Here is a 27,662-nt window from a genome sequence, read left to right on the forward strand (position 1 = left end):
CTCGGTGAAATTGAGTTTGACACCCCTGCCTTACACAGAGGATCAGGGCTGCATGTCATTAAGAAAACATACATTATGCAATAATATTGGTGAATGTTCCATATGGCTCGTGATAAACACATAGTGTGTTAATGTATTTCTGCTTGGGTTTAGTTTGGTTTATGTTGCTTATTTCAAACATTTAATAATAATTAATACAGACTAACACAACCATTTGTATGAAAAGGTGGTAGGCAGACATATAAACTTGTTTGATTCTACCCCATATCTTACTTTACATATTATTTATTGCTTAAATAGATCATAGTAGTAGTTTACACAATCTAATCTTAGTTTCTTTATCATTTTACCAGAAAGAATTGCTGTCAATCGAAAACATTTTTCTATTGCTGAGGTATTACCAAATGTCCCAGTACCATTAAGAGTACTTATTTAGTATAGTACATATATAGTTAACTATTATTCAATGGAGTCCAGACGACTTTATCCAACACTGATATAATGTGGTAGTATATTTACGATGCATTATGAAGAACTAGTGAGAATAAAGAAGACAAAGAAAAGGTTGTTAATAATCTAAAGGCAGTTGGGGGAAAAAAAGTCACCAAGAACATCAGTGGTAACGCATTACTTGGTAACAAATTGAAATCTTGAAAGCTCTTTGCAAGTTATTAAAAGCTGAAACTTTTAAATGCCAAGCAGCAACTGGAAACGAGAATTTCTGGAAAGAGAATTGGATCAAAATCCTTTCTGTGGTGCGAGCAAACATCGGACAGGAAGTGATGCGCTTATTAGTCTACGTTTCTTACGTCTAGCTTGGGGATGAAAATACTCATGTCACTTTTCATTAATAAGTTTCATCTGGATTTTGACTGATATTCTTTGTCCATTAAAATTCCTATTCATTCTTTTTATTTCAGCAAAATTTAGTGGGGAAGCAAACATGTATTTTCAGGTTTTGGTTTTGTATGAAGCTGCGTTGCCTACCGAAAAAAATGCATTGTTACATCAGACTAATTTAGTGATATGCAGTTCTGATGGGGACGTTTGACATGAAAAGTTAATTGCTGCCCCTCGGGCACTGTGCCACCGTAATTTAAAATGAAATGGTGTTAAAATCATTATACTGTCAAACATCAGGTTTAATGAAAATCTGCGGTGCGTACAAACTGCAATAATAGAGCAGACATTACTTCTACTGTAAAACCTTGTTGTTGTTTTTTTACCTGCGCAAACATCTGTTTTAGCATCTTATATTAGCAAATAGAGCAGTTAGCACTTCTAAAACAGCAATCTTTCTGTATATGATCAATAAAATATTCCAGTCAGCCTGTCACTTACAATAATTAACAGAAATAAAGGATTTCAAAGGTCCGTCTGTGTGTAATTAATATATACACTGTGTTTCACTTAGTGATGAAGTTCCTGAAACAAATTGAGTAAATATTTTAATTTATTGAATGGGTCTGCAAAGGCTAAAGTGATCTAGACAAGAACCCCATTATCATACCATTACCCAGTTTTTATAACATAATTACTCTCTAACCTTACTCTTCACTCCAGCCGTCAAGATTCAAGAAACATGTTTCTGACATCACTGTGTTCAGATTTTGTCTCGTTAGATGCCTACCATCTGGTGAGGATCCCTCCCCATGACTCCAGTATTTTCTCCGGACAGTCCTTGGAGACATCTCCAGTCCCACTGGAGATTTCGCTGTCACTATCTGCAGAGAAGAAGATGTATATAGAGACACATTAATCCAGTTTCATCAGATAAAACTGTTACTAGCTGTTTTATCTAGCTGGTCCAGTAAGGTGAGGAAAATGTGCAGCTTAGGATTGTTTCAAATCTTTTACCACTCATTTCAAGAGGTCTGAAATTTTTTGTTAACTACCAAAGCCATTTCTCATTCTCCTGAAGTTTCAGGTGCAAAAATTTTGTGTTAAAAGTGGAAGCTTTGTGGGAGCCATCACTCAAGTGGAACAAGAATTACTTTGAAATTGCAAAATATATATTAGGCACTAAATAATAAATCAATCTAAACCCTTTTTGAGTCTTGCAGCACATTTTAAAACCAGCTGGTATTGAACCCACACAGTTAATGGAGGCAGGAGTGCGTGCACAGTGCCTACACCTTCCATTATCACTGCTCTCCTGGCTGCTGGTTCGTGAGGCAGACAAGAGGCAATCAGCACGGCCAACCACTTGTCTTCTGAAGCAGACTGTAAGGCTGCTTTAACATATGCTGCACAGGGACAAGTGATGAAATGTATTTCCAGCACGAATAAGCAGAATGACAAAAAAGGAACATAAATACCCTTTTGGCAGCCAATGGTTTTATTAGCTGGCATTTTACATTTAAAAACTGAAAACAGATAAGGCAGAAATATCTGTTATTTTTAGTGTAATCACACTAAAAATTGTGATTATGTTCCACAAGGTGTCATAGTTTCTTGTCACATATGTTTCTGGATATAAAAACATGTGTATGTGTATGTGCATGATGTGCATGGCTTTAATCTCATTGCAGAGTGACAAACAGTAAAGTCTAATTATTTATCTGGGTCTAAATGTGAAGAAAATTAAATGAATGTTATGTCAATGCGGGGAATTTGACACTTATGATGGAGCACAGTTTTTTTATAGTGCATATTCATTGGATGAAGAGTTTAAAAGTTGCAAAGTTACTGCAAAAGACTCTGCATCGTTCATTAAATTTTGTTTTCTATATATAATAAATGCAAAACCATCTTAGGATGAAAGTTCAGTGCTCTGCACACGATCTACGACTTTTAAGATGCCTGAATCAATCAGAAAGCAAGTTAAACTGGTAGGAGAAACTTTAAGCAGTAGTCGTATCCAGGTGAGTCGATCTTCATTGGAAGAAACCTAAATTTGCTAAGTTTGCTCTAAATTAAATAATATTATTACGGTGGTATTACTGTGACCATTGAGAGGCACAAGTGCAAATTTCATACTGGGAGCACATATTCAAATTCAAAAATATTTTATTAATCCCAAAACGAAATTAAATAATGTGCACTAGATGCTTCACCTCCAAGTTTCATCTGTGATAATACAGAATCTTTTTACATATCTGGGTATATTATTAAGCAGAGCTCTGCGGCTCCAGTCCATGAGTGCCGGTATTTACAGGTGTCTCTCTTCAGAAAGGCAATGCAAGGGTGCTAATTACTATGCTACTGAAACACAGGGCTGATAAGTAACAGTTTGACAGGAATATTAGCCTGTAAAAAGCTTGCCTTTTACAAGAGAGACAGCGGCACAGATTGAGTACTAAACTCCACAACCGTAGTCTTCATCACAGACCTGAACTCAGATCAGAAAATGTACGAGCGATTGATTTATGAACCTGGATATAAACAATGCAGGACTGGGCAATATAACTAATATATTTGATGTATTGTGATTTGTGCCATGCGTGCAATGTATCAAATGGAAATATTGTGACTATCAAGAGTGTAGGTTTCTATAGCAACCGTTGCCCATCTGCATCCGATCTTTACGCTCCTAAAAGCATCACTTAAACTCCCGTCATACCGCTGCAGAAAATTACAGAATGCGCCGATTGTTTACCATGTGAGATGAGGACACAAAGAGTGGCGGAGAAATCGGAATTGAGCATCAAGGTCTGCAGTGTGAACAAAGTATTACTCTTTGTTTTGGAACTGAACTCGTCAAAGATGCCGTCAACTTCTGCATTACGTCGAAAAACAGCTGAAAATTTTGCATTCGCTGATTCAGTTGTCGGAAAAACAGCTAAATTATAGTTGAACATCGTCATAGTGATAAAGAACAGATTTTAAATATTGCCATATATGTTGTGTATTGCAGTAAATCAAAGTGACATTGCGTTTAAACTATATCACTGATTTAATTATACTCATATATTCAAATATCACAAAAGATGTTACTGTATTGTTTATCAGGAAAAACAAATGATAAGAATTAGCCCTTATTGATACTTGGTGTCGACTGTTTTATCATTTATATTGATTGTGTGGTAAGGCCATTGATACATTCTTAAATGTGATTAAAAACAGGTATTAAGTGTCATTAGTTAAATATAATAACATAATACAACTACTTCAATAACTGATTTGAAAAGTTTTATTTTTAAAAGCAGTATTTGGGTTCGACTGTATGCAGTGACATGAAGTCAGAGCCCTAAAATCTACAAAAGTAGATTGTGATCAATTTTGTCATTGTCACTTTTATCATCACACCACAAAATATCACAAAATATCCTGGTAAACCTTAACGTTTATAATTCCAACCACTAATTAAAATGCATATTTCCTGTTTGCCTTCCTTGCAAAGTGAGGAATACAAGTAGCATGTAGTCCGTTTCGACATGCTACTTGATATCGTTTCTTTCGCAATATCAGAAAGAAACAGAAGTCACACAAGCATAAAGGCAACAAAAATGTAGTAAAAAGAAACAGGTCTTCAGCGATAACTGAACAATAAAACCCAACTGCAACCTTTCTGAGAGTTTAAAGGCACCGCTCATTCCCACTTAAGACTCTTACTCAGGCCTTTACATTTCAAAATGAGTAAAGGCAAGTGGTTACGCTGAATGCGCTGCGGCTCCAACATCCTCACAGCCTCTGCAGGAGCTTTCAAGGTCTTTATAAATGCTTGATGAAGCCTTTCAAATGTTTCAGAAACCCAACATAAAGCTCCTGCCTCCGTCCTCAGATTTGTTGGAGCCACGTGGCAAGAAAGCACGAGTCCAAAGCTGCTGCCAACTTACCAGGTGATGAAAGGAACCGGGCAGACAAGGACCATTACTATTACCTTTATACGTGATGGGGGGGGCAGGCACATTCAGTGTGGGATTAAAACAGGATCTGCGCGAGGATGAAGTCACAAATGGACTGGGTTTGTTACAGCCAGCAGCCATTTCTTTCGTGTATCGTAAAGATAATACTTGCAGAATAAAATGAAGGAGAAAAGGAGTCAGGCTGGAGACATAACCATGTTTGTCCGAGAAAGTAGAAAGAAAGAAAAAAATGTCAGTGTCAAACCAATTTAATTAAATGCGTTTACTGGTGTGGCTTCTACTTTGACAGTGTATTCATTACTATTACAATAAAAGTGACCTCCAGCTTCACAGCCCTGATAGCCTCCAGTTTCCAGCAGTGGCAGAGGAAAAAGGCTTGTGGATGTCGCCCACAGAGCCGGCTGAAAGGAGTCAGACGCAGCCTTGGCGGACGCCTCGTGACTGAGTGACTCGACAGATAGGAACAAAACAGACTATTTCTCTCTCTTATTGTGTAAATACTTTTTTACCACTTCAAGGAGAAAATAGCTGAAGGCTGTTTATACAAACAGGAGAATAAAGCCTCAATTTCTGAGGCTTGAGGACAAACTTAATAAAAAAAAAAAAAAAAACGCCAACAAACTTGTGTAAAGAAAATTATACTTTATACTTTCATATGTGATGCGTTATATCCTCTTTCACTTTGAAATCCTTAAGTAAAGCGCAGAGCACTTAACTAACTTATGCTGAATTCATATTCACACTCTTTAGATTTTTGTTTGTAAATCTTATGCAATATTCCTTCAAATTTGCAAGTATTTTCTAACTTAGGCTGGTCTAATCAGATAAAATCCAGTTAAAAAACATGAATGCTCCAATATTAAAAAGTTAAAGGCAGATGAATATTTCAGAAATATCTCTTCTTCTCTGAGAGAACTGGATGGAAATGTCCTCTACTAGAATATGCTCATATACACGCACACAAACACAGCTGCAAAATAAACAGATCCATTAAAATCAGTGTTATCGTACAGCATGCAGTCTGAATGATGACCTCGAGACACCTGCAGCATTTAGCCTGTGGTGAAGTGCCTGAAACTGGGTCATGTTTGGGAACCTCTGGAGTCTATCTGGGGTTGTTAATATTACTGCTGTTTTGGCTTCATTCCTTCGGCAAAGACGGCCGTTACTGGCGGTGAAATATCCAGTCTGGTAAATAGGTCAAGTTTACAGATTCACCAACTTTCTCAAGAGAAAAAGTTGATGGATAACTCGGTTCAGGCGGAAAAAAGTTCATGTCGGATGGCTTGTAAAGGAAATACACATTCATAGGTCCAATTTAGGTTTTTGTTATATGCTTGATCAGACTACACAACTCTAGTAATTCTTTATTTGTCACACAGTGTGGAAATCGACAGCGTAACAGCATGGGAAAGTAGACATGAAACTTAAACCATTAAAGAAAAGAAATTACACCAAAATAGTGCAAATATGTCAATATAGTTTGGTTATGTATAAAATAACATGCTCCAAATGGTTCAAGCAAGTAGATTAATGTCTGTTTTGTTTAAATTGTGTTCCTTTCTACCAAAAAGTCTGTTTCTGACAGGAAATTAAATGGCTATTTCCTAAATGATAGTACTTTGTAGATGGGATATAATTGTTGAAAAAAGGAAATTCTTGGTATTTTATTCATATTTGATAAAATCAGCATTTTTTTAAATTATTTACACCCTTTTTAGGAATGAATGGTGTAGTTATTATAATTCCAAATCAGCTTTTTGTATGTTTGGGCAATTATTTGTGAAGATTTATCACCATAATCTTTAGTTTTCTTCACAGATTGAAGTCACGTACAGATGTGCAACTCTAAACTCTTAATTTTACTTCCAGTTACAGGAAACTTGCTAGTAAAATTTAAATATAACTCCAAATATAAATCAGTCAGGGGTAAGAATAATGTTGGAAAATTAGTAAAACAGAAACTTGATCTCATCTTTTAATTGTGTTTTTATTTTTAAAGAACTCTGAGGAAAAAGTCAGATTTATTTTTCTTTCAGTGGCCCTAATCCTAGTTTTTGGTAGTTTTTGGTTCAATAATGTTATCGAAACTGAAGAGAAATACGAACAAATGGTGTCCTTGACTAAAGGAGGCTGTTTACTTCATCCAAACAGCAGCACATAAAGGCTCTTTGATGTTGTCGACGCTGCAGTGTTGCAGGCGTTAACAGGATTGGGCCGGGTTCTGGTTGACACACAGACACATTCACAAGTGCGGATAATCACACAAATACCCCCCCGACTGGACCCGCAGCTAAATACTGTGGACAAATCAACAAATCCACGGTCGACATCAACAATGTCGAACTCGTGTGTGAATATGTACGCCGCCTAGCCAGTGTTTGCTTGCCTAACAGAATTAAGCTTTACTGTTGATGAATCTCTGTCACTGAAGTGTACACAGGGGTTTCTATCAAAGCGTTGCTGCAGAAGGACAGTTTGAAGGGGCTTGTGACCCTTTACAGAAAACAAACTCTTCCAATTTGAAAAGGCTTTACGATACACGGCGAAAGCAAAATAATAAGAGAAGGTAAACGTCGATTCTACAACATATTGGTGAATCACTCTCCTTTTATTGTGCTTAGGAAAGTCTCCTCAGTACTGAAAGGACAACAAATTTGTAGAGCGAATGCTGTTATGTTTGTGCAATTTTCAATCTCACTACAAAGGACAAGTTATTGTGAAGCTATGTCTGGTTTATTTTGTTTCAATCCAAGAAGGTAGAATACGTCACCCAGAACAGTAGAAAATAAAAGAAAACTGAACAAAAACAAAACAAAAGAAGCATACCTTCATCGACATCTTCTTCCTCATTATGGGAAGTGACCTGCTCCCTTTCTCCAACGTTTCTTTCTGCTTCCCTCTGAAGGCTCACCACTTCGTACACAGCGTCACTCTGACTCACCCTGTCAGGGGCCTGCTGCATAAACAAATAAACACATAATCACAAATGTTTAAATGTTGCACTTGTGTAGCGCTTTATCAAGTCAGGCAACTCCAAAGCGCTTTACACCACATTCACTCATTCGTGCACATTTTCACAAGCTGAGCTCCATTGTATCTGCAGACTGACAGAAGTGAGGCTGTCCAACATCACCAGTGAGTAAAAAGATTGAACATAATCTCACTAGTAGAATGTAAAGTTTCTGTGTCAATTGGTAAAGAAGAAAAAAAAAACACCTGTTGATTCCTATAAAACAAATGAAACTGAAGCACTTTTTAAATTCATATTATAATATTTTAAGTGGTCAGAGTGTCTAATGACATCTATGACTATCTGTTTGCTAAAGTATAAAAACAAGGCGACTGTTAACCATTTCTCTTCACCTTTCACTTTTCAAAATGGGAAAAATAAGAGAACATGCCACTGAAGTTAGGCAGATTTTTGCTGTTCAAAAATACTCAAGAAGATTTCTTCTACTTGTCCATGCCTGTCGTCAAAGCAATAATAAAAAGCTAAAAGTTTAAAACAACTTTAACTGCAACAAGCAAAGGTGGACGAGGACGCAAGTTTTTCTTGACACCATGTAATGATGATAAGGAAGGTAAAAAAACCAAAAATGTTACTGTTAGAAAACTGCAGCATTTTTGTGAGATTAAGCTGCATAAAACAAAAGGATTACTTTTTTAAAAAGTCTGCTACACATATTTGACTGAGAAGCTAACAAACAAAGGACACAGTGTCTTATCATGAAGACACTCACAATATTGTATCTCTGTCTGCAGAAGATAAATATTTTCACATAGACATGAGCAGGAAGGTTATATATGCCCACTACACATTTATTTTGTTTTTTTTTGTGGTTTTGTTCTAAAAAAAATACAATAACAAATGCATGTCAAAACTGACTGTAAAGCAGCAAGATCAAGATTATTTTTGGTGCAACATGAGCAGGTAGTGGATATAAAGAACTTGATTCAATCATCACAGCTCGACATGAAAACTAGTATCATAAACTGGAAATAAAGTGAAAATTATCAGTTACTCTGTGATTTATATATATATATATATATATATATATATATATATATATATATATATATATATATATAAATAATTTATTTTTTTTTAATACATATTAAGAAGGCACAAATAACTTGAGGAAAAGAAAATTCCCACTTAAAACTGCAATATTACTTCATTGCTAAGTTAACAACTTCAGCTTATTTAGAATCCGACTCAATACAACATTCTTCTCTGAAAAACTAAAACTAGCACAGCAGGTCCTAACATGGGCCTTAAATGTACCTAAAGGCAATAAAGAAAGTGTAAGTGAACAAAGATACCATCAGATCTGACCTTCTGTGTCACAGGCAGCTGATGTTTATTTCTAGTCTATTCAATTACTTTGGTGCTAGTGCCCATCTCTTCCACCTAGAGAAAAAAAAAAATGGATCAATGGGCTGCATTGATCCGCCCACTCGCATGGCATCTAATGACTAACTCAAGTCAGAGTCGACAACTCGAAATAGCCGAGGATATCCAGCCTGGACTATTTCTGGAAAAATAATCTACAGAGACTTGAGGAAATAATTTGCTTTGGTTTGCTGCGGCCTCTTCAAGAGATTAGTGAACTACATAAATTATTCACACCGATTTAAAAACAAGAGAAATAAATTTGGACAAAAAAAAGGGCTCCTGGGACATATGTGACATGGATTTTGAATTATGCAAAAATAATCAATGCGTCAAGAGAAGTGAAACATTTTCCACTTGTGCCGCGTAATATCAATTTGTGTGCAGAAAAAAATCTTCTACTGATTAGTTACTAACACAATATTACATCTACAAAAGACACAATTCTGTGCTTTTCTGTGCAGATTGATACATTTCTAAAAGTTTTACGATTGTCCACAAATTCACAGTTAATATTACAGTTTTGCAAAATTGTACTGAAAATAAACATTTATTTATTAAAAACTACAGTTAATATGCAACTTTTTTCTATAGCTAATAAAAATTTATTTCAACAATTAAACCAACATATTTAAAAGCATATGTTTTATATCTAAAACAAGCCTGTCTGTCAGAAATAAGTCAGAAGAACTGATGACAATAATTTTATCTGAGAGATTGGGAGGGTTAGCAAGCATATGGTGCGTTATTTTATTGTGATGTATAACAGGTCTCTCTTGTAAATGACATAATGAGTCTCAAGAGATTTAGCAAGCATAAATAAAGAATTATATATATAGAGTATACGTTTGTCCCTTTTGTGTCTTAGTAATGAAACTATCTTTGCAGACTGAATCATTCCAAAAATGTCACATGCAACAAATATGTCAATTAAAAAAATCAAAACATAAAATATGCAATAAATTAAAAGACTCCGACACCCACTATTAATAAAATGTCTTGAAGTTAAATAGACCTTTCTGCTTTTCTGGGGATCAGTTGTTACATTTACTCTGTAAGCGATCAAGCTCCTTTTAGAGGAATTTAGTTTTTCTCCTTTCTTTTCAGAATCCATGTTATTACTGGAGATATTTCAGGTTTTTCGGTTTATTACAGCTTTAAAATCAAGGAAGAACATTCAGCACTGGCAGGCTTGTTTAAAAGAATAGCAAGTGGTTGAGCAAACAACTCCTATAGGTTAACAGATGGATCAATGGTACTTCATATTAATGTTTTCCTTCTCAAAATAAGCCAAGAGGATTGCATATTTATTGTGTTTGCACCACCTATGATTGTCATCTTCAGTGGAAACTTCTACACAATATTATCTTTTAATTAGCTTGGAACCACAGAACTAGCCCAGCACCCTTCCATTTACCGAAGAGATAACAAGAGAAGCAATCAGGCGAACGAGTCAAAGCGCTGCTGTTAATTACCCAAAAGCAAATAATGAGACAGAGCCTCTTATTAGCTTTCACAATCCAAAGCTTCCCCACACCTCACTGATTCACCAGGTCCCTGTGGCCAACTAAAAGATTTGCTTTTTAAAACAGAGAAGAGGAAGATTATGGCTTAACGGTTTGTTTAAGCACCAGCAGAAAACCGCTCCGGCTGCATGTGTTCGTGTCGGTGGGGAAGGAAGTATAATCACACTCCTGTCCGAACACTTTGGACGGCAAGTCAAAAGGTCAAGTGTGGACCTTTTGCGTCTGCAAATATAAACAAAATATTTAAAAAATACTGTGCGTTTTTCTTTTGTTTTGAAGGGTTACATTGTTTTAAAAGTACATTACATTATATACTTGAGAGTGTTGGTCATTCTCCAGAAATCCTGAAGGTGAAATCTGCTCCACAGCCATTTTTATTGTTTTATTTTTTAAGTGATTTTACTTTACAAATGTGAAAAAATCTGCTAACAATTGGAATCAATCTGATTGGTCACCTGCCATTTCTTTGTTGTTGTTGTTATTTTGGGTCTTCATTGTGTAAAGTAGTTTGCCTTGTTGCTATAATGTGCTATACTAATATTTGCTTTGCCAGTCAAAAACTGGACTTGCACACTGGACTTTTTAAAATTTTTGGATTGATTGCATTCATTTCCCTGGTATTTGATTTTATTTGTCCATCCTCAGCAGCAGGAACAGAATATGGATCAATCTTTTTGTGAAAATGTGCAACTAGCTGCACTTTTCTACTCTCCTGTTTTGAAATATTAGTAATACCTGTTTTACAGTGATTGGTGGGATGTCACCTCTGTTTCAACTATTACTAATAATATATAGATATTGAATGCTGTTCTCATAACTTCTTATATTTTAATTGTTAATAGGGAAATTGTAATCTGGTGAAATCCTTACTGGTAGGTCAAACTTTATAAAATCCAAAGAACGGATAACATGACAAAAATTCTGACTAGTGAATCTCTATTTTGTTTTTTTATTCCGTTTTTGTTTTTCAGCTTTACTTTTGTAAATACCTGGAGATAAAAAAAAAATGTTCAATGTACATTAATATTAATAATTTATTAAGTATTTAAGACGCAATGGGAGCACTGCACATATTTCCAATCTGCTTTGTGAGCCTCTACATCACAACACTTACCCTCCAAAATGAAACTCTGCCTGCCTGGGGAGAATAGATCGAGTTCAGAATTAACACAATCTGGGCCTTTTTATCCCCCTGACACCAATTCTGAAATAAGTCAATAAACTTAACATGACCTGAGAAAAACTGCAAAACAATAAATCACTAATAGCCGACAGCTGACAGATTCGTAGCCAGAAGCCTTCACTGACACTCAATAAGCTGAACTGACCTGCTCAGGTTGGCTTTTTAAATATTTAATAATGCCTAAATGCATTGGCTCTGCTGCAACACAAACATTGCTGCTCAATATTTTACAAAAGATTAATAAATCATTGCTGACAAAAATGACCAGGAACATAGTTTTAGTTAATGCAACAAAATCAGTGTTTGGGAAAATAGGACCAAACACTGATTCTCAAATTTTATAGCAAGATTTCAAAATCCAAGCATCACAAGGAAATCCGGATTATTTTAGTGATTTACTCTCCTGTAGATATTAACCCAGCTTCGATGATGTGCCAGTACTAAAAAATAATAAAAGACATTGATGAAAAGCAAGCCTATATTTGTCCAAATGTATAAAACAAGAAAGTAAAAAAAAAAAAAAGCAACCAAGTCAAGAACAAAGTGTCTTTATGCCTCACTTCGTTACTGAGCTTCTTTTTTCCACTGACTGATGCCAGGGCACAAAGCATTTCACAGTCAGTGAATCATACACACCCACATGTCGCGTAGGTTCATCAGCCAACATATTTAATCAGAATATAGGAATATATAAAGGCTCACCATGTAAGGGGAGCAGATATTAATAGTTGCAGCAAACCAACCTGCCGCAGCCTGAGGTAGAACGTTTCGCTGAAGGTCTTTCGGCTGAAGTACCAGAAACGTTCGTTTGACGGATAAACCCTGACGAGAGTTTCCAACAGGAAGCGAACGGGTTCCACCACTTCGGTCACCACCAGGTCCACCGCCACCGTCATGTACACCTGCTTATCTGAGGATGGAAACAAACAAAATAAAGTTAACATCTCTCTTGGTTTTCTTAGGAAATTCAGTCACTAAAATCTGTTTATTTGGAAAAAGCTGAAATTAAAGCATTAGGAATACACTAAAACTGTTAAAGCATCTGTACCTCTTAGATAGAAAATGTTTCACACTTAAACTCCTAAATAAGGTTTTTAGTGCCAAATGCTTTTTCCATTAACTGTCTTACACAAACATATACTCAGATTCATCCTTGTCCCAGTTCATATTTTACATCTTATTAACATTTTATTAATACAATCCTTCATTTTAGACATTTGACCTACAGCAAGTGTACATGTTGTTTAATTCCAACACTGGCACGTCATCTGGAGAGCACTGATGAAGGAAACAGAAATACATTTCCCTCAGATAAACATTAACCTCATTAAGAAAAACTAATATTCATTAACTACGTCCATAACAGTTAAAGTGAAAACAACAACAATAGACATAGGGAAAATAAAAACTAAAGTAATAATAGTATATACTAACACAAATAATAATATACAAGCAAATAAATAGAGGTGTCAGGGTTTCAGTATGAATCTAGTTGAAGGTTTCCTAAACTTTGCTTTTTATTAATAAAAGTTACCCAAACTGGCTCCAACTAAAATACAAATACTGAGTTAAGAAGCTGTATCCTGTATGGACGCCACACCCCCATACTGGATAAGAACATGGCTCCAATAACCTGCTGATAAAAGGGTAGATGTGCTGTTACACTGTTAAACCAACCAGAAAACCTTTTTGGAAGACAAACCTTTGGGAGTGTCTTCATTCAGTGGCTGGAAGGCGGCCATGTTGGGATTCCACGTTCCTGTGATGATGTAGGCTTTTCCATCTGAGCTCTTTCCCATCGATTCCTATGAAGGGAGTCGAGTTATAAAATTAATTTTATCCCCAGCAATATTTACGTTTTTATCTACGATCTTATTAATCATGCAATAACACAAGATTTGTACCGTTAAAGTCTGGTCAGTTATCATGTTTCTATAAACTAATTCAGTCTCAAAATCAGCATAAAGATTGGTTTATTTGATAAATCCATACATTTTCGCGAGGTGTTTCACAATAACAGCCACATGCATTGATTTATGTTATAATTAAACCCTTTAAGGCCAGTAATAAAATGAGTCAAATGAAGTCCCACATACCATGTCAAGAAGATGCATGTCACTGTTGCAGACTTTCTGCCCGGGACTCAGCAGCATCCCAAAACACCTTAACAGAAGACAAAGGAGGCACAACCCACAAATCAATACCCACTAATTCCAAGGCAGAGCTACAGCCTGCCTTCATCAGTCAAGTTACCTGAGAGAGAAAAGAAAATGGAGGGAAAAAAACACTCAAGATGCGAATCCACACTCAGATACAGCATCTTATCTATTCCGGAGATGTTTCAAACGTCTTAGATTGTACTTTACTGTCTGATTGAACCTATGCCCAATTATCATTGGTTACTTTAATAACCACAACAGATAGAAAATAGGCTAAGAGGTCTCTGTTGTTATAATCTTTAATCTTGCTCCTACAGAAGCTTAGAGTTTGGTGATATGGACAGAAAACAAAGCTAATTTCTGGAATGTTTAATCTCTAAGATAGCAGATGTTTCAATACAAATGCAAAGAACAACCAATGGGATTTGTTTAATAGCAATTGTCAAACTAAACTATTTCCTTAAAAGAATTGCAGGGTTTTATGGAATAATAAGCATGCTTTCTGAACTTGTAACACATGTCTCATCTTTATGTTGCAAAGGTTTTTCCAGTTTCTGACCCAAACTGCATAAGCATGCATTTTTACAGCTAATCACTGAAGCAACATTTGTACAATCAAAGCACAAAGTACAACCTGTTGCAATTACAACTGCAGAGTTTTACATGTCTGGACATGAATAATCTGCAATTTGCAAAGTTCTAATGTGGCCTCAAGCTTAGAACAAGAGACACGAATCATCCAATCACATCAATCTAAATAAAATAAAAACAGGCAAGGCCAAAATTAAAAAGGCATGTGTGAAAATGTATGTACACACCTCATGTCTGTGCAGTTAGCTGAAGCATCTTTAGCTGTCTTAGAGGAATTTTATCCCAACTTTGCTTCCCTGCTTGCATGACCCAGTTTCAGACAAGTGGCTTCATGTTTGGTTGTGGGATATTTTGGTGTCCTGGTCGACCCAATGAAAACAGCCATTGGTGTGACGTGATTCTGTGGACACGCTGTGTTTAACATGCTAACAGACTCGCAGAGGCTTTTGCATGGTCTGACTGTGGGGTGAATTTCCCCAGAGTGTCTATTCCTGGGAAGACAGGCGGCAACCGTCCTAAATGGTCTCCAATAACAACAGTAATCGCTTCTCTGAAGTCACTGTTGAAGTCTCTATTCCGTGGAACTGTGTTAATATCCATTTATTGTTTCTAGCTAGGGAAACTAAACTGCTGTCACAGAGGTGGTCGGACTCACTGATGAAATCCGAGAACAAGTCTAACACCATTCCACTGCCACAAAATATAATGACAAATTAAACTGTATTCCCAAGGAACAGATAATAATATATATGTATATTAATTAAGGGTCAAAAATCAATGTCAACAGACATGAGAATGATCTCTCTGAAGAACAATAGAGGTTTCAATGTCTGAAAAAGAAAAGAAAAAAAAAAGTGGGCAGCTTTTTGTCTCTGTCTGATGGCCACAGAGGTGTGAAGATGAAAAAGGGGAAATGACCTAGTTTTTCCAGTGGTACTCAAGCATATGAACATTTAAACAGTGGGCTGCAGATATCTGAATGTGACTTTAAAACACAGTCTGCACTACTGCTCACCGAGTTCATGAGAAGCATTAAACAGCCAGAATATTCCATCCTTCTTGTTTATTTTAGATGTCAAACAGAGGCATGTTGAAATCCTTTATATTGATTAAACCAACCATCCCCAAAATACCAACACATAAAAGATAAGTCCATAAATGTTTTGTGCACCATTAACTGGGTTAATGCTCCGTTGTACAGAAAGAATAAATGAGTTAAAGTATAAGACAGGAAAGGTTCTATAATGGCATGTAGAAAAGTGGGACTATGTCTGTACTTTCAGTACGATTTAAATACCCAGTTTTTAAAAACAGAGTCAGAGCCTAAAGGTGCAGACTTGTGGTCAAGCTAGACTCAAGATATTTCTGGCTGGCTTATGAAAATAGGATTATTTATTCATTGAACCGTTTATCCTAAAAGCCAGATTATGACACTAGGGTCTTTAAGGCAGGTCCATCACCATGCCAGCAGTTGCTGAGGTATCTAAAAAGCACCCAGTTTCAGGGAGACAGGGGTGGAAGAGATTTTTCCTGAGATGCTGGAGGGTTTGAGTATTGTTGGCCAGCTGATTTGCCTCTTTAATGTTGCATACAGGACCAGGAAGAACCTGCTGAGTGGTTGGATGGGGTGGTGGTCCCAATTAAGTCCTTAGAAAACTTTTTAAACTAATTTGAATAGTAAATTGAGTTTTGTGTGTAACTTGGATCAATTGGAATGTATGTGACTGAATTTAAATTACTTTCTTTTTTTGTAAAGTGCCTTGAATTACATTTGTTGTGTATTGGCGCTATATAAATGAACTGAATTGAATTTTTAAGGAAGAGGACGGGAACGTGTGCTTCAGCATTCGAGGAATAATTCTTCTCAGCGTTCCTTGGACAGTCTACTCTTCGGTAAGGAAGACTGACTTTCAGACCTCAGATTCACGAGGATCAGGGCGGCTCTTGTCTGCTGATGGGGTTATGGTAGTTTGGTGGTTCAGTCCTTGTTTGTTTGCATCCAACCTTTATGTCATTATATCAGATCCCTCCTTTGTATTCAGTGTTTTAGATTTTCCTTAGATTGGTGTATTGACTTGGTCATCGTTTATTTCCTCCTCAGCTCCTTCATGTTCGTTAGTTTTCTTCCTTCTGTCAGGCTGCCCGGTCTTCCCTCACAGCTGCACCCTGTTCCCAATCACCCACCTGTTCTTTATCAAATAATCAGGCTCCTCAGTATTTAACTTTCTCATTTGCTAAGAAAGTTACTATCTTGCCTCTTCCTTATCTTTATTGTTGCTGTATTATAAGTTTGTTATTTTATGTAAAGTCTATATATTATATCTCCTGTCTCCAATCGTACCTGTATTATGGGTTCAACTGCAACACTACATTATGATAATTTCATGTTCTGTACCTGGTTCATTATGTTATACTTCAGAGTTTGTTTTATACTGAAAACCATTTTAATGCCAACCTTTCGATGCCCAGCTCCTTGTTGCACATTTGTTGAACAGAAACCAGCACCTTCTTCTGGACACCTTGTCGCAGCTTGAAGTAAAACTTATCCCTGTCCTTTGGCACCGGGCTGGGAAAGAGAAAAAAATGAGTTATGAAGACCAGATATTTACATACAATATATGACATTTTTCCTCAAAGTGTCTGCCGTCAAATCAGGCAAACTCTTTCCTGACTTAGTTTGAATTACTAATTTTTTTTCTATTTGCCACAACAATTAAAGAAATATTTTTTTACATATATATTTACATTTTTGGTAATCCTAGCCGTCTAAAGTCAGACAATGACAAATCAGTTGTGTGTCTCTTTGTACTGTTGGATACTCAAATACCTGAAATTAACTGTGAAAGTTACCAAAAGTACTTCAATATAGCTTTGTTTTTTTTTACTCGGTTCATTCTCTGTTGCTTTGTAACTGTTATATTTTCTTTACATTTTACTTCAGATGTCAAAAGTTATTTACCTTTGACAACTGACATGAAAAAATTGGCCGACCATGTTTTCGATCATTAGGCTAGCAGAGTCAAAATTTTCAACTGCAAAGATTATATTTTCTATCCAGAGTCCTGTTATTAAAAAGACAAAACAGGAAACTGTGTCTGTGCATTTGATTTGCATTTGTGTGTGTCTGGGTGTTTGGACCAAGTACTTGTAGTTGCCTTTGCCATCATCTTCTCTGATCTCCAGTGAGACAGTGAAGGTGTAGAGATCTCCGTCAGGCGGGCCAGAAAGCGCCGTGTCCCTGATGTCTGCTCGTTGTGAAGAGCGCCGAAAGGCTGTGGAGAAACTGTACAGGATGCGGCTGACCTGAATGGAAAGAACAAAAGAGGACGGAAAAATCAAAAAAGGGAGGAAATAGAAATTGAAAAAGATGTTACAAAATAAATACCTTACAAGTAAACGGAAGGAAAAATAAAACTGGAAAACTAAGAAACAAATTGAGGAGAAAAAATAAAAGACAATAGTGCCCCCAGCTGGCCAACAACAGCTGGCACAACTAAATATTTTTGAAACACTGGAAGTTTTTACTAGTCATGTATGAACGCGCCACGTTATTTAAGGTAACTGCTGGTCTTCACCCTTCTTCCTTTTTCAGACCAGCTGGACTTTGAGCTGCAGGATAATTTGTTTGTATGTTTATAAGTTTTTCAAATTAAGTTCAGAAGGAAAACAGAGTCAAGTAACACTTTTCCAACACTGTTGTGAACTCTACACGTTTTCAACTTGCAGGAGATCCCAAGATAATCAGAAGTGCCATACATATTTTGTAACTACAAAAAAAGCAAAACATTTTTATTGGTTTCACAGAACTAAAATGGAGTAGTGAGATCCTGTTGTATAATAAGAAAGAAACACGTAGTCTGAAGCACACTACATACGGACAGGAACTGGACTAACAAGTACAGACGGCTTTATTTAACTAAATGCAAATCTACAAGCTGCATAACCAACTATTTGTACAGATCTGTATTTCTGTTGTGATTCCACTGCATTTCTGTAATGGCAACAAAGTCCAAGTCATTGACAGGATTAACAGCTTCTGATGCTGGAAGGGAAAATAATCATTTTTAAAAAGTATTTTGGATCTAAAACGTTAAAGAACTGAACTAATGGAGCCTGAGAAACTTGCTGAGATTTTGTTTAGTGTTTATGGTCTAAACAAGTTTAACTCACGGCCTCTTTGATGTGGCAAGAGAAGACGTGAATCTGGAAATCCTCTGAACTTCGGTAACTCTCAGTGAAGGAGAAACAGTCGCTTTCCACAGAGCCTTCACGCCCGCGGGCGCAGAACAGCACCTTGTAGATGGGGAAGGAGGCGATCTCTGTTCCTGAGGCCTGGTCTACGATTCTGAGAAGATGGAAAGGAAAAAAATTGCACACAATATTTCTGTTACTGTACATGAAGCTGATTGTTTCTATTTTTGATTTACAGCTGAATTAATTCGTAAGGCCTTCAGCTATAAATAATCAGTGCATAAATGGCTGCTTTATTCTTACTTTAGTCAACTGTCTCATTTCCTCTAGAGTACGTTTTAAATTCAGTGTTCCCTTTTCATTAAATGAATGAACATGGCTAAAAGTTTCTGTCAACTGATTTTACTTCATGATCTGTAGCACATTTTTTCATTCTTGGAAAATGACCTCCAAAGTCATTTTCATAATACCGTGGAGGTCTGAAAACTTGTGTTGACTGATTTACGTAAAGAAGAAAGGTTGGATTTGATAATTAGGCTAAAAAGTCCTCATCATCATCTTATGATTTGTGTTTTAAAAATGCCATTTTATCCATGTATATAAGTATCCATAGGACAGTTACACATTAATATAAATATAAGAAATATTTTGTGTTCGAACTTTGAATCAAAGCCAAACACAAATTTATACACCATGCTTTGCAAAAAGTAGTTTTTTCCAAAAAGGTTGAACACAAGTGCTTGCAAAAAGTATTCATACCCTTTTGAACTTTTTCATAGTTTTTCACATTATAACAACTTCTGTTAATTTTATTTTTTTTATTCTTTTGCCAGTTCTTTTCAAAACAGCTGAAGCCCAGTCTGATTGGAGGATCTGTGAAGATCAATTTAGGTTTTGGCAAAAAACACAAATAGTTTGGGTTTGTACTTTACTTTACCCAAACATCATACAAATGAATCTAAACCATAATATTGTAACTCTGGCTGCCTGTTCAGGGTCGATGACTTCAGCCTTTTAGACCCTCTCACAGGTTTTCCTCCTATATTTAGTGTCGTCCATCTTCACATCCACTCTGACCAGCTTTCCTGTTTCTGCAGAAGGAAAACATCCCGACAGCCTGATATTTCCATCCGCACTTTTACTAATAGCTGTGGTGCGTTCAGGGGTATTTTCCACCACACGTAGCATTTTATTTTTGGCCCAAAAAGTTCAACTCTAGTTTCATCTGACCAGGGAATCCTCTATCAACGACACAGCGTCACTTTTATGGGACCACAGAAGGCATTTCATTTGGCTTCCTTTAACAAGTCAAATTCTTGAAAAGTTTTAAGTGTGGACGGCACAACCAACATTTGCCCCAAGCTGAGAATCTCTGCAGTTCCTCCAGCGTTCATACGGACAACTTACAACTTCTCTGACTGATGGCCTCCACACGTGGTCTGGCAATTTAGTTGACCAGACATGTTTTGGTAGGTTTAAAGTTGTGCCAAACGAATTAAGTTAGTTAGTTAGTTAGTTAGTTAGTAAAACTCTAAATAGGTGATGTTTGGTGGACTGTATTTTACTAAGGCATGTCGGAGAAGAAAATGGAAGTAAACACACATTAACATCACACTTTTAAGACTTATGAGTAAAAAATGTTGAAACCAATTTCTCACTTTCATCCCTTGTTAGTCTATCACAGTAAGTCCCAGGGAAACACACTAAAGGAGTAAAAAAGTGAAAAAAAAAAAGTTCAAGGGATGTGAATATATTTGCAAACCACTGCATGCTAATATTTTGCCAATGCAACTTTCAAGTCGCTCAGTATTCCTTACAATCAGACTCCGTTATCTGACCTGACAGAACCATCTGGCCCACAGGGAACATGCAGTGTGATGGGAATCGGGATGGCGCTCTCCGCTCGCAGGGTCGCCATGGCTCTCTGCGCCTCTGCCTCGTTGCGAGGAGCTTTGACCCACGTGCAACCCAGGTACGATAGCTTGTTGAACTGGACGCTGTCCTCCTCTATGACACTGGGACTGGATGGTGCCGGACATGCTTCTGTGTGCAGACAGACAGGTTTTTCTCTTAACAGTTTTGGCCACTTGTTGAGAACTTGAGGTGAATTTTTCTTTCCATGTCATGTGAACAGGAAACACAGCGACAGAAAGAGCAAAGCTGCATTCACAGCACTGAGAAGAGGATGGAGAAAAGATGTGTTAGAATGATAGAGGAAGTTCGAGGGTCTTCTCTGAAATAGGTTCCGATCTGAAACTTTCATACCAGCAAACAGGAAGCAGAACAATGAACCCAGCAGCTGAACTTCCACTGCTCACATGCTCGCTTTTATAGCATGCTAACAGTTTCCCTCTCAGCCTCCCTGCAGCTGTCTAGCACATCTGCAAAATCATACCGACGACACTGCCAGTTTTTGTTTAAATGGTGACCAATACTTCCCCAACAATTTATCACGGTCTTAATTAGGGGAGTGGCGATACCTAAAACTCATTAGTATCACATAGGGCTGGGCAATATATCAATAACAATAGATATCTCTGTAAACACATGATCGACATCAATAGATAATACGTGTGATAGAATATTCAATAATTTAATTCAGGGGTGTCAAACTCCAGTCCTCAAGGGCCGCTGTCCTGCAGTGTTTAGATGTGCCACAGGTAAAAAACAGTGGAATGAAATGGCTTAATTACCTCCTCCCTGTGTAGATCGGTTCTCCTGAGCCTTGCTAATGACCTAATTATTCTTTTCAGGTGTGGTGCAGCAGAGGCACATCTAAAAGTTGCAGGACAGCGGCCCTTGAGGACTGGAGTTTGACACCCCTGATTTAATTGAACACTGATCCAGAACCACGCAGCATTCTGGGGGATGTAGGCAAATGAAAGGCTTTAGCTGTTCTCACTGCCAGCTAAGCAAGTTTGATTACATCGACTAACTTGGTCATTCTTTTGTTACCTAGCAACACCCTGTCTGAGTAACTTGTGGTTGCCTAACAACAACCTGTTAAGCAACCTGTAGTTGCACAACAACAACCTGTCTGAGTAAGTTGCACAGCAGCAGATTAATGTTTTACCACGGTGCGACCACTGCTTAAAAATAAAACGAACAGAAGGAAGTGGAGGGAGGAAATAAGTGCGACAGTAAACTTATGTCACGTCACCAGTTTGGCAGTATTCCAGATATTTAAAACAAAAAATGAATCAATAATTTTTTATATAAGCAGATATGAAACTCTTGTATCATGATACGTTTTTCAGCCATATCATCTAGCCATTCACAAGAACAAGACAGGACGAGACTTTCATAATACTTTCAAGAACACTTTAAAAATCTAATTTACGTCAAAAAGGCCTTTATTCTTCATTTTTTGTCCACCAACTTGACAAACTGAAATCTTTTTCTGCCTTTTTATCTGTTCACACCTTAGAACAGTGCTTCAACCATGAATGGTCTGCAGTTACAACATTTTCCATTTCTGTCCTCCAGCCATTGGTTGTTTTAGAGATGCTTTCTGCCTCCTTCAGAATCTGAAATATAGTGTTTACATATCGAATATGCCTTGTTTATCACTCTGTCACCATTTACCACTCTTACTTTGAACCCAAAGTGCTACTAAACAAATTATTTAAGAATATTTGGAGCATATTATGTTAGAATTTCATCAGGTGAAGAAAGGCTGACTGCAACTGACTAGCAGTTACTTTAAAGAGAAATATTGTAATGTTTTAACATTACAAGATCTTGTACAAAGAGATTTTGTTACAGCCCTACCTAATGCAAAAAAAAGGTGTTTTTGTTTGTTTTGTTTTTTTTCCAGGAACATAATAAAGGTTTCATAAATCTCAAACTGTAGTTCAAATGATCCATCTTACCCAGTTCAGGTTTGACTGGACTAGGTAGTTCAGGGTGTGGGCAAAAGATAATTAAATGTCCCCAAATCATGAAGACATGTCAAACAAGAGCTTTAATAATGTTAATCAGATGGCAACCTTACAAAGCTGCTGTGCAGTCATATTTACCTGTACAGCTAAATGAATCCCCCACTCCAGTGCAGAGGTAATAGAGAAAAATATTAAAGACGACAACTATCAGATGAGTTAAACAAAAAGAAAAAAGAAAAAAGAAAGGAGTCAGCATGCCCCCAATATAGTGCTGCCCTGGGCATTCGCCACACATGAACATCAAACACCTCAAGTGAAAGCAAAAGTGCATTCACCTTCAAAGTGGAACCTCACAGTGGCATTAAATAACGCTAGTTCTACATTTGATGTTGTCTATAAGATTTAAAAATAACTGATTAGTTTTGCTAGTAAAGATGTCTACACCAACTTGAACTGAAAATAAAAGCTGAATAGCTGCATATGCATTTAAAAATGTGCCAACATACCTCGTCTTTTTGCCGTTTTTGGAGCAAAACGCTTCCTTCTTCTGAACATTGCTAACCATTTGCTTAAAGACAGACATAGTACGTGCTTATTTCCTGTGTGACACATTTCATCACTCTCCGTTTCATTTCACCTGAACTCATCCAAAAATAAAAAAATTCTTTATGCTGGACTTCCTCTCCTCTGATATGAAGAATCACATCTGCTTTTTATTTTATCATAAACATAATGACGGATCATTAAAAGCAGTTAAAGTGGGGGAAAAAACAGACTGAAACTATCCAAACAAGTCAGTCAGTGACACAGAGGAGTTAAAACACAGCATCAGAATCACTCAGGGCTCACCCTAAGATACTCACTGTATAATAACAGAGTAAAAATACATCTTTCAATGCTGGGAAATAAAGATTTACAGCTTGAAGCCGTAACTGTATTTTTATAACAGTGCTAGCTTTTTATTCCTTCCTGAGGCTAGGAGCCTCTCAGTACTCACATATACTGCAGTGTGAAATATAACAACATTCAAAAACAACAACTAAAATAAATACAGCAAAATATAATACAATAACAGGCTGCTTAGCAGAGGATCATCAAGTTCCTATGAAGAGGATTTGTTTATTCAACTTTTTGTACCTTTTTAAATTCAGACGTTTATAGACATTTCACAATATTTGGTTGAATAACCTTTCAAATGTTCTTACTATCCTTCCACAGGTTTCTCACAATTGTTTGAATTTTGGTTTGACAGAACTGGTGTAACTGAGTCAAGTTTGTGGACCAAGTTGCTCGACGAACCAAATGGTCTGTGCCTAAAATCAAGGCTTTGTGATGCACACTCAGCTGACTGACTTTGTTGATGCTGTGCCACTTGAAAGGCCAATTTGTGCAAGAGCTTTAACTTCCTGGCTGATGTCTCAAGATGTTGCTTCGGTATTTCCAAATAGTGTTCTTTACTCATAAAACTATCTATTTATGTTTGTGTAGCGCTCCATCCTGCAGCAAAACATCCACACAGCATGATGCTGCCGTCTCCACGCTTCACATCTGGGATGGTCTTCTCAGGGTTGCAAACTTGCCCCATTTTTCCTTAAATCTGCAGTATTCCAGTTAAAAAAAAATTAGATTTTTAAAAAATATATATTTAAAAAAATCACTATGTTGTGACACTATGAGACAGATAATCTGCAAAAATATCAAAATTTTTAGATTACCATTGAAGCAATGGCTTTAGGCCTATATTAGTACAGAATTAATTTACCCTCTTACCAGCATCAGTCAGCATTTTCAGAAAATGTTTTGTTTTTCCCTGGGACTGTCCACATATTAATCACCAAAAACCCACATCACAGAAAACCCCCTTCTTAATAGTGTGCTGGGTGGACATTCCCCTGTTTTTACAAGTCTAAACTTGTACATAAAAAGGTTTAACAAATTAGTGCAGCACTTGGAAAACAAGGATTTTTGAAACTGAACAAGATTTGTGGAGGTCCACAATTCTCTCCTGATTTTTGTATTATTAATTATATTTCTCCTAACTAAATTATACACTCAGATGTGCTTTCAATTAATTGAAATGATGTGAATTAATAATAAGGAGCTCTAACTCACAACAGAAAACGGCTAATCTGTTTTGATAAAGAATAGAATAAAGGTTAGTTTTACATCCCTACATAGACATAGACGGGTTGTGGGGTAAAAAGCTGGCCTGGTGTTAGGAGTTGGAAACAACTCATGGAACTGTTTCAGTTTCCCCAACAGGACTGTCTGTGCTTCTTTACGACTGGAACTATTTCCAAGCGGCCAGTTTTGTCTTTTCTGTAAGCGCGAGATAAATGCAGACGCCTTCTTTTAGTCACCCGACTGGCAGTTCACAACAGCAGATGGAAGGAGAACAGCACTGCATTAATCCAGTCATTCCTGCATTTCCTCTGGCATTTTGTTACAAAGGACATTAATAGGAATAGCTTAGCAAACCATTTTAGCAGTTATAACTTCATCTCATTTTTTAAACCTTAATATTCTCTTATATTTATAACTGGCATGGGCGGTTCTAGACGGAGAGCAACAGGCGCCAGTGCCCCTGTAGAACCAGTTTTTGCTCTTGCTATGCCCAAGATAATAAGAGATAATACTAAATTAATTTCTTAAATTGGTCCCTTAAACTAATTTCATTATTTACCTTCAAAATTAAATAAAAATAAAGGTGTTGGACTTTTAGCTTGAGCCATCTTGAGCTTCAAAGTCACAAGTGGCTCACTTAATATATTCAAAAATGAAATACTGCCCTGTTTTTAGTTTCATGCCTTTGTTCTGTGCCCTTATCAAAAACAACACCGGCTCCACCCTGTTACTGTTGGTCTAGAACTGCCACTGATAACCAGCCCATCTCAATAAAAAATAACTCAAAACAGGCTAAAGTATTACACAATATACAGTTTCAGTTAAATTTCGGTGGTTTTCCACTGTTGTAAAGATGCTGGCTTATGGAGTCAAGTGATGTAATAGAAGAGCAGAAAGCCAGTGCTAGAAATCATGATTTTCCTGTTGGACAACAACATGGACTTATCCTCATATTCAGCTGCAGCTCAGGTTGTTTTACCAGTAAATGATTTAGAACCTTGTTGAACTTGATTTGTGCACCTGAACAGGTTGCGTTTGAGCACAAGTGACCAAAATAGGCCTGGGTTATTTGTTTAGGTCACCCCATGGAACAGATCCCTATTACTCCATCAAACAGAACTATACAAGCCATGTTGTTGTTTTCATACATGGTGGTTGGTAGAACTGCCAAAATTAGACAAACTCAAACAGAATAACTTTGTTCATTATTTAAGTCTGTACAGGTAATGCTGAAAAGTAGTTCATGAGTGTGTATAGGTCCTGCAGCCTGAAAGCTGTTTTGCTGTACAAGGGTTGTTTATTGAGTGATCTCAGTCAACTATGTTTACATACAAAGCAGCCAGAGTTCAAGTGCTGACTGTGTTGATCCATCAGCAAAGAAAACCATGGGAGGGGCACGGCTCTGGCAAATCAAGGCCCCGTTTTGTACTCAAGTGTTGCCATTTCACCCAAATATTTTCTGCTTTTATACCGGGAACAAGACAATTTGTACCCTTGTACTTAACCAATGAATTTAAATATATCTTAATTTATCTAATAATAATAACACACTGCATAAATTTCTTATAAACCAAAACAATACATAGACATTACTTAACTACATATGCAGTAGACCAGGGGTACCCAACCACAGGCTTTCATATTCTTCAAGTCATAAAGTTTATAAATTCGATTAATTAAAAAATACCAGCTAACAGATCATGAGCATGCTAACAAGCTCACTGCAGTAAGCAATGAATTAATTGCATGACAAATTAAAATAAGTTTGATCATTTCCATTCTGATTGAACTCTTGTTTATAGAGATGTCAAAACCAATTTTATGTAAAGTTTCAGTTATGTTTGGTTTATAATTCAGTTTTATTTATTGTTTTGTTTTATCTTGGATAGTTACAATATCTTACAGTTCCAGTGTTAAATGTTAATTACAGAATTAAAGTTTATTAATCTTTGAGAGAGGAAACTTATTATCATAAATATGTTACTTGAAAAAAGTCTTAAAATATCACTATTGTTCATCGCAGTAATTACTGGGACAAATGATTGTCCAGAAAATTTGTTTTTTTTTGACGGCCTACATGTTGACCTTATTCAAACCTATTGGTTCCAGAGTGTTTACCTGCAGGTTGGGTCTCTGACACTTGGCTCTCCAGTTTCTTTTGCTTTTCCATCTGTTCCACGCAGCTCTTTTCTACCTTCACCTCATCATCATCATCCAACACCTCCTCCATAGCCTTTTCCAGCTGATCACTTCCATTCCACGACATCTGGGGGTGGGGGGGACAAAATATTACAGGAGCAGGCTATTTTGAGCTTATGACTACACAGAATCACATAAAATTCATCCACAAATGTATTCAGCGCAGTTTAGAGACTGTATATTTGGTGCAAAAGACCACTTAATCTTGTAAAATATTGAAAGGAAGAGTTTTGTCTTATATTTTGCAACTTCAAATTTACTCAAAATATCTCAGGTGTGACTAACTTTGTAGATTATGGGAACAATTAAACTAATTTAGTGATCACATGGTGCTCATTTCTGACCTTGAGTCTCGGTCTGCCCTCAGAGCCCTGCGGTGAACTGGCCGAGCTGGACTGCACTAGGACAAACTCTTCACTGGTGACGGTGGCCACGGACTCTGTAGAGCTGCTGACTTTGCCCAGTGAGGAGCTGTCATCCATGGCTAGCAGGTTCACTCAGGATCAGGATCTAAGGGAGACCAAGGTTAATGTTCTCCCCTTCCCTCCTGTCAGCCCAGCTGTGTTGGATGGCAGCCTGCATGAAAAACAAAAGGAACTGGATT

The 27,662-nt window shown here is 36.9% G+C and overlaps 1 protein-coding gene across 1 annotated transcript; it reads right to left on the reverse strand.

Annotated features, from left to right (window-relative positions):
* Positions 1 to 1,626: 1,626 nt before the first annotated feature.
* Positions 1,627 to 27,662, reverse strand: LOC106942348 (rab GTPase-activating protein 1-like). The gene is made up of 11 exons (XM_015025613.1): positions 27,403 to 27,662; positions 26,978 to 27,125; positions 20,693 to 20,897; positions 18,834 to 19,008; positions 17,809 to 17,966; positions 17,119 to 17,229; positions 14,010 to 14,076; positions 13,616 to 13,718; positions 12,657 to 12,823; positions 7,638 to 7,767; positions 1,627 to 1,724 (listed from the first exon to the last, which is right to left on the reverse strand). The coding sequence occupies exons 1-11, from the start codon at positions 27,538 to 27,540 to the stop codon at positions 1,627 to 1,629; spliced, it is 1,500 nt and encodes a 499-aa protein (XP_014881099.1). The 5' UTR covers positions 27,541 to 27,662.

Source organism: Poecilia latipinna, unplaced genomic scaffold, assembly GCF_001443285.1.
Source record: "Poecilia latipinna isolate Pla-1442-1.1 unplaced genomic scaffold, P_latipinna-1.0 Scaffold4208, whole genome shotgun sequence".
Taxonomy (NCBI): domain Eukaryota; kingdom Metazoa; phylum Chordata; class Actinopteri; order Cyprinodontiformes; family Poeciliidae; genus Poecilia; species Poecilia latipinna.

Bases quoted from the DNA above. Each gene is read 5' to 3' on its own strand.
- LOC106942348 (XM_015025613.1), bottom strand. From the start codon at position 27,540: ATGGATGACAGCTCCTCACTGGGCAAAGTCAGCAGCTCTACAGAGTCC. The intron at 13,719-14,009 runs GTATGTGGGACT...CTCCCTTCATAG, and splicing joins ACATGCATCTTCTTGACATG to GAATCGATGGGAAAGAGCTC. The intron at 7,768-12,656 runs GTTGGTTTGCTG...TTGTTTATGCAG, and splicing joins TCTACCTCAGGCTGCGGCAG to CAGGCCCCTGACAGGGTGAG.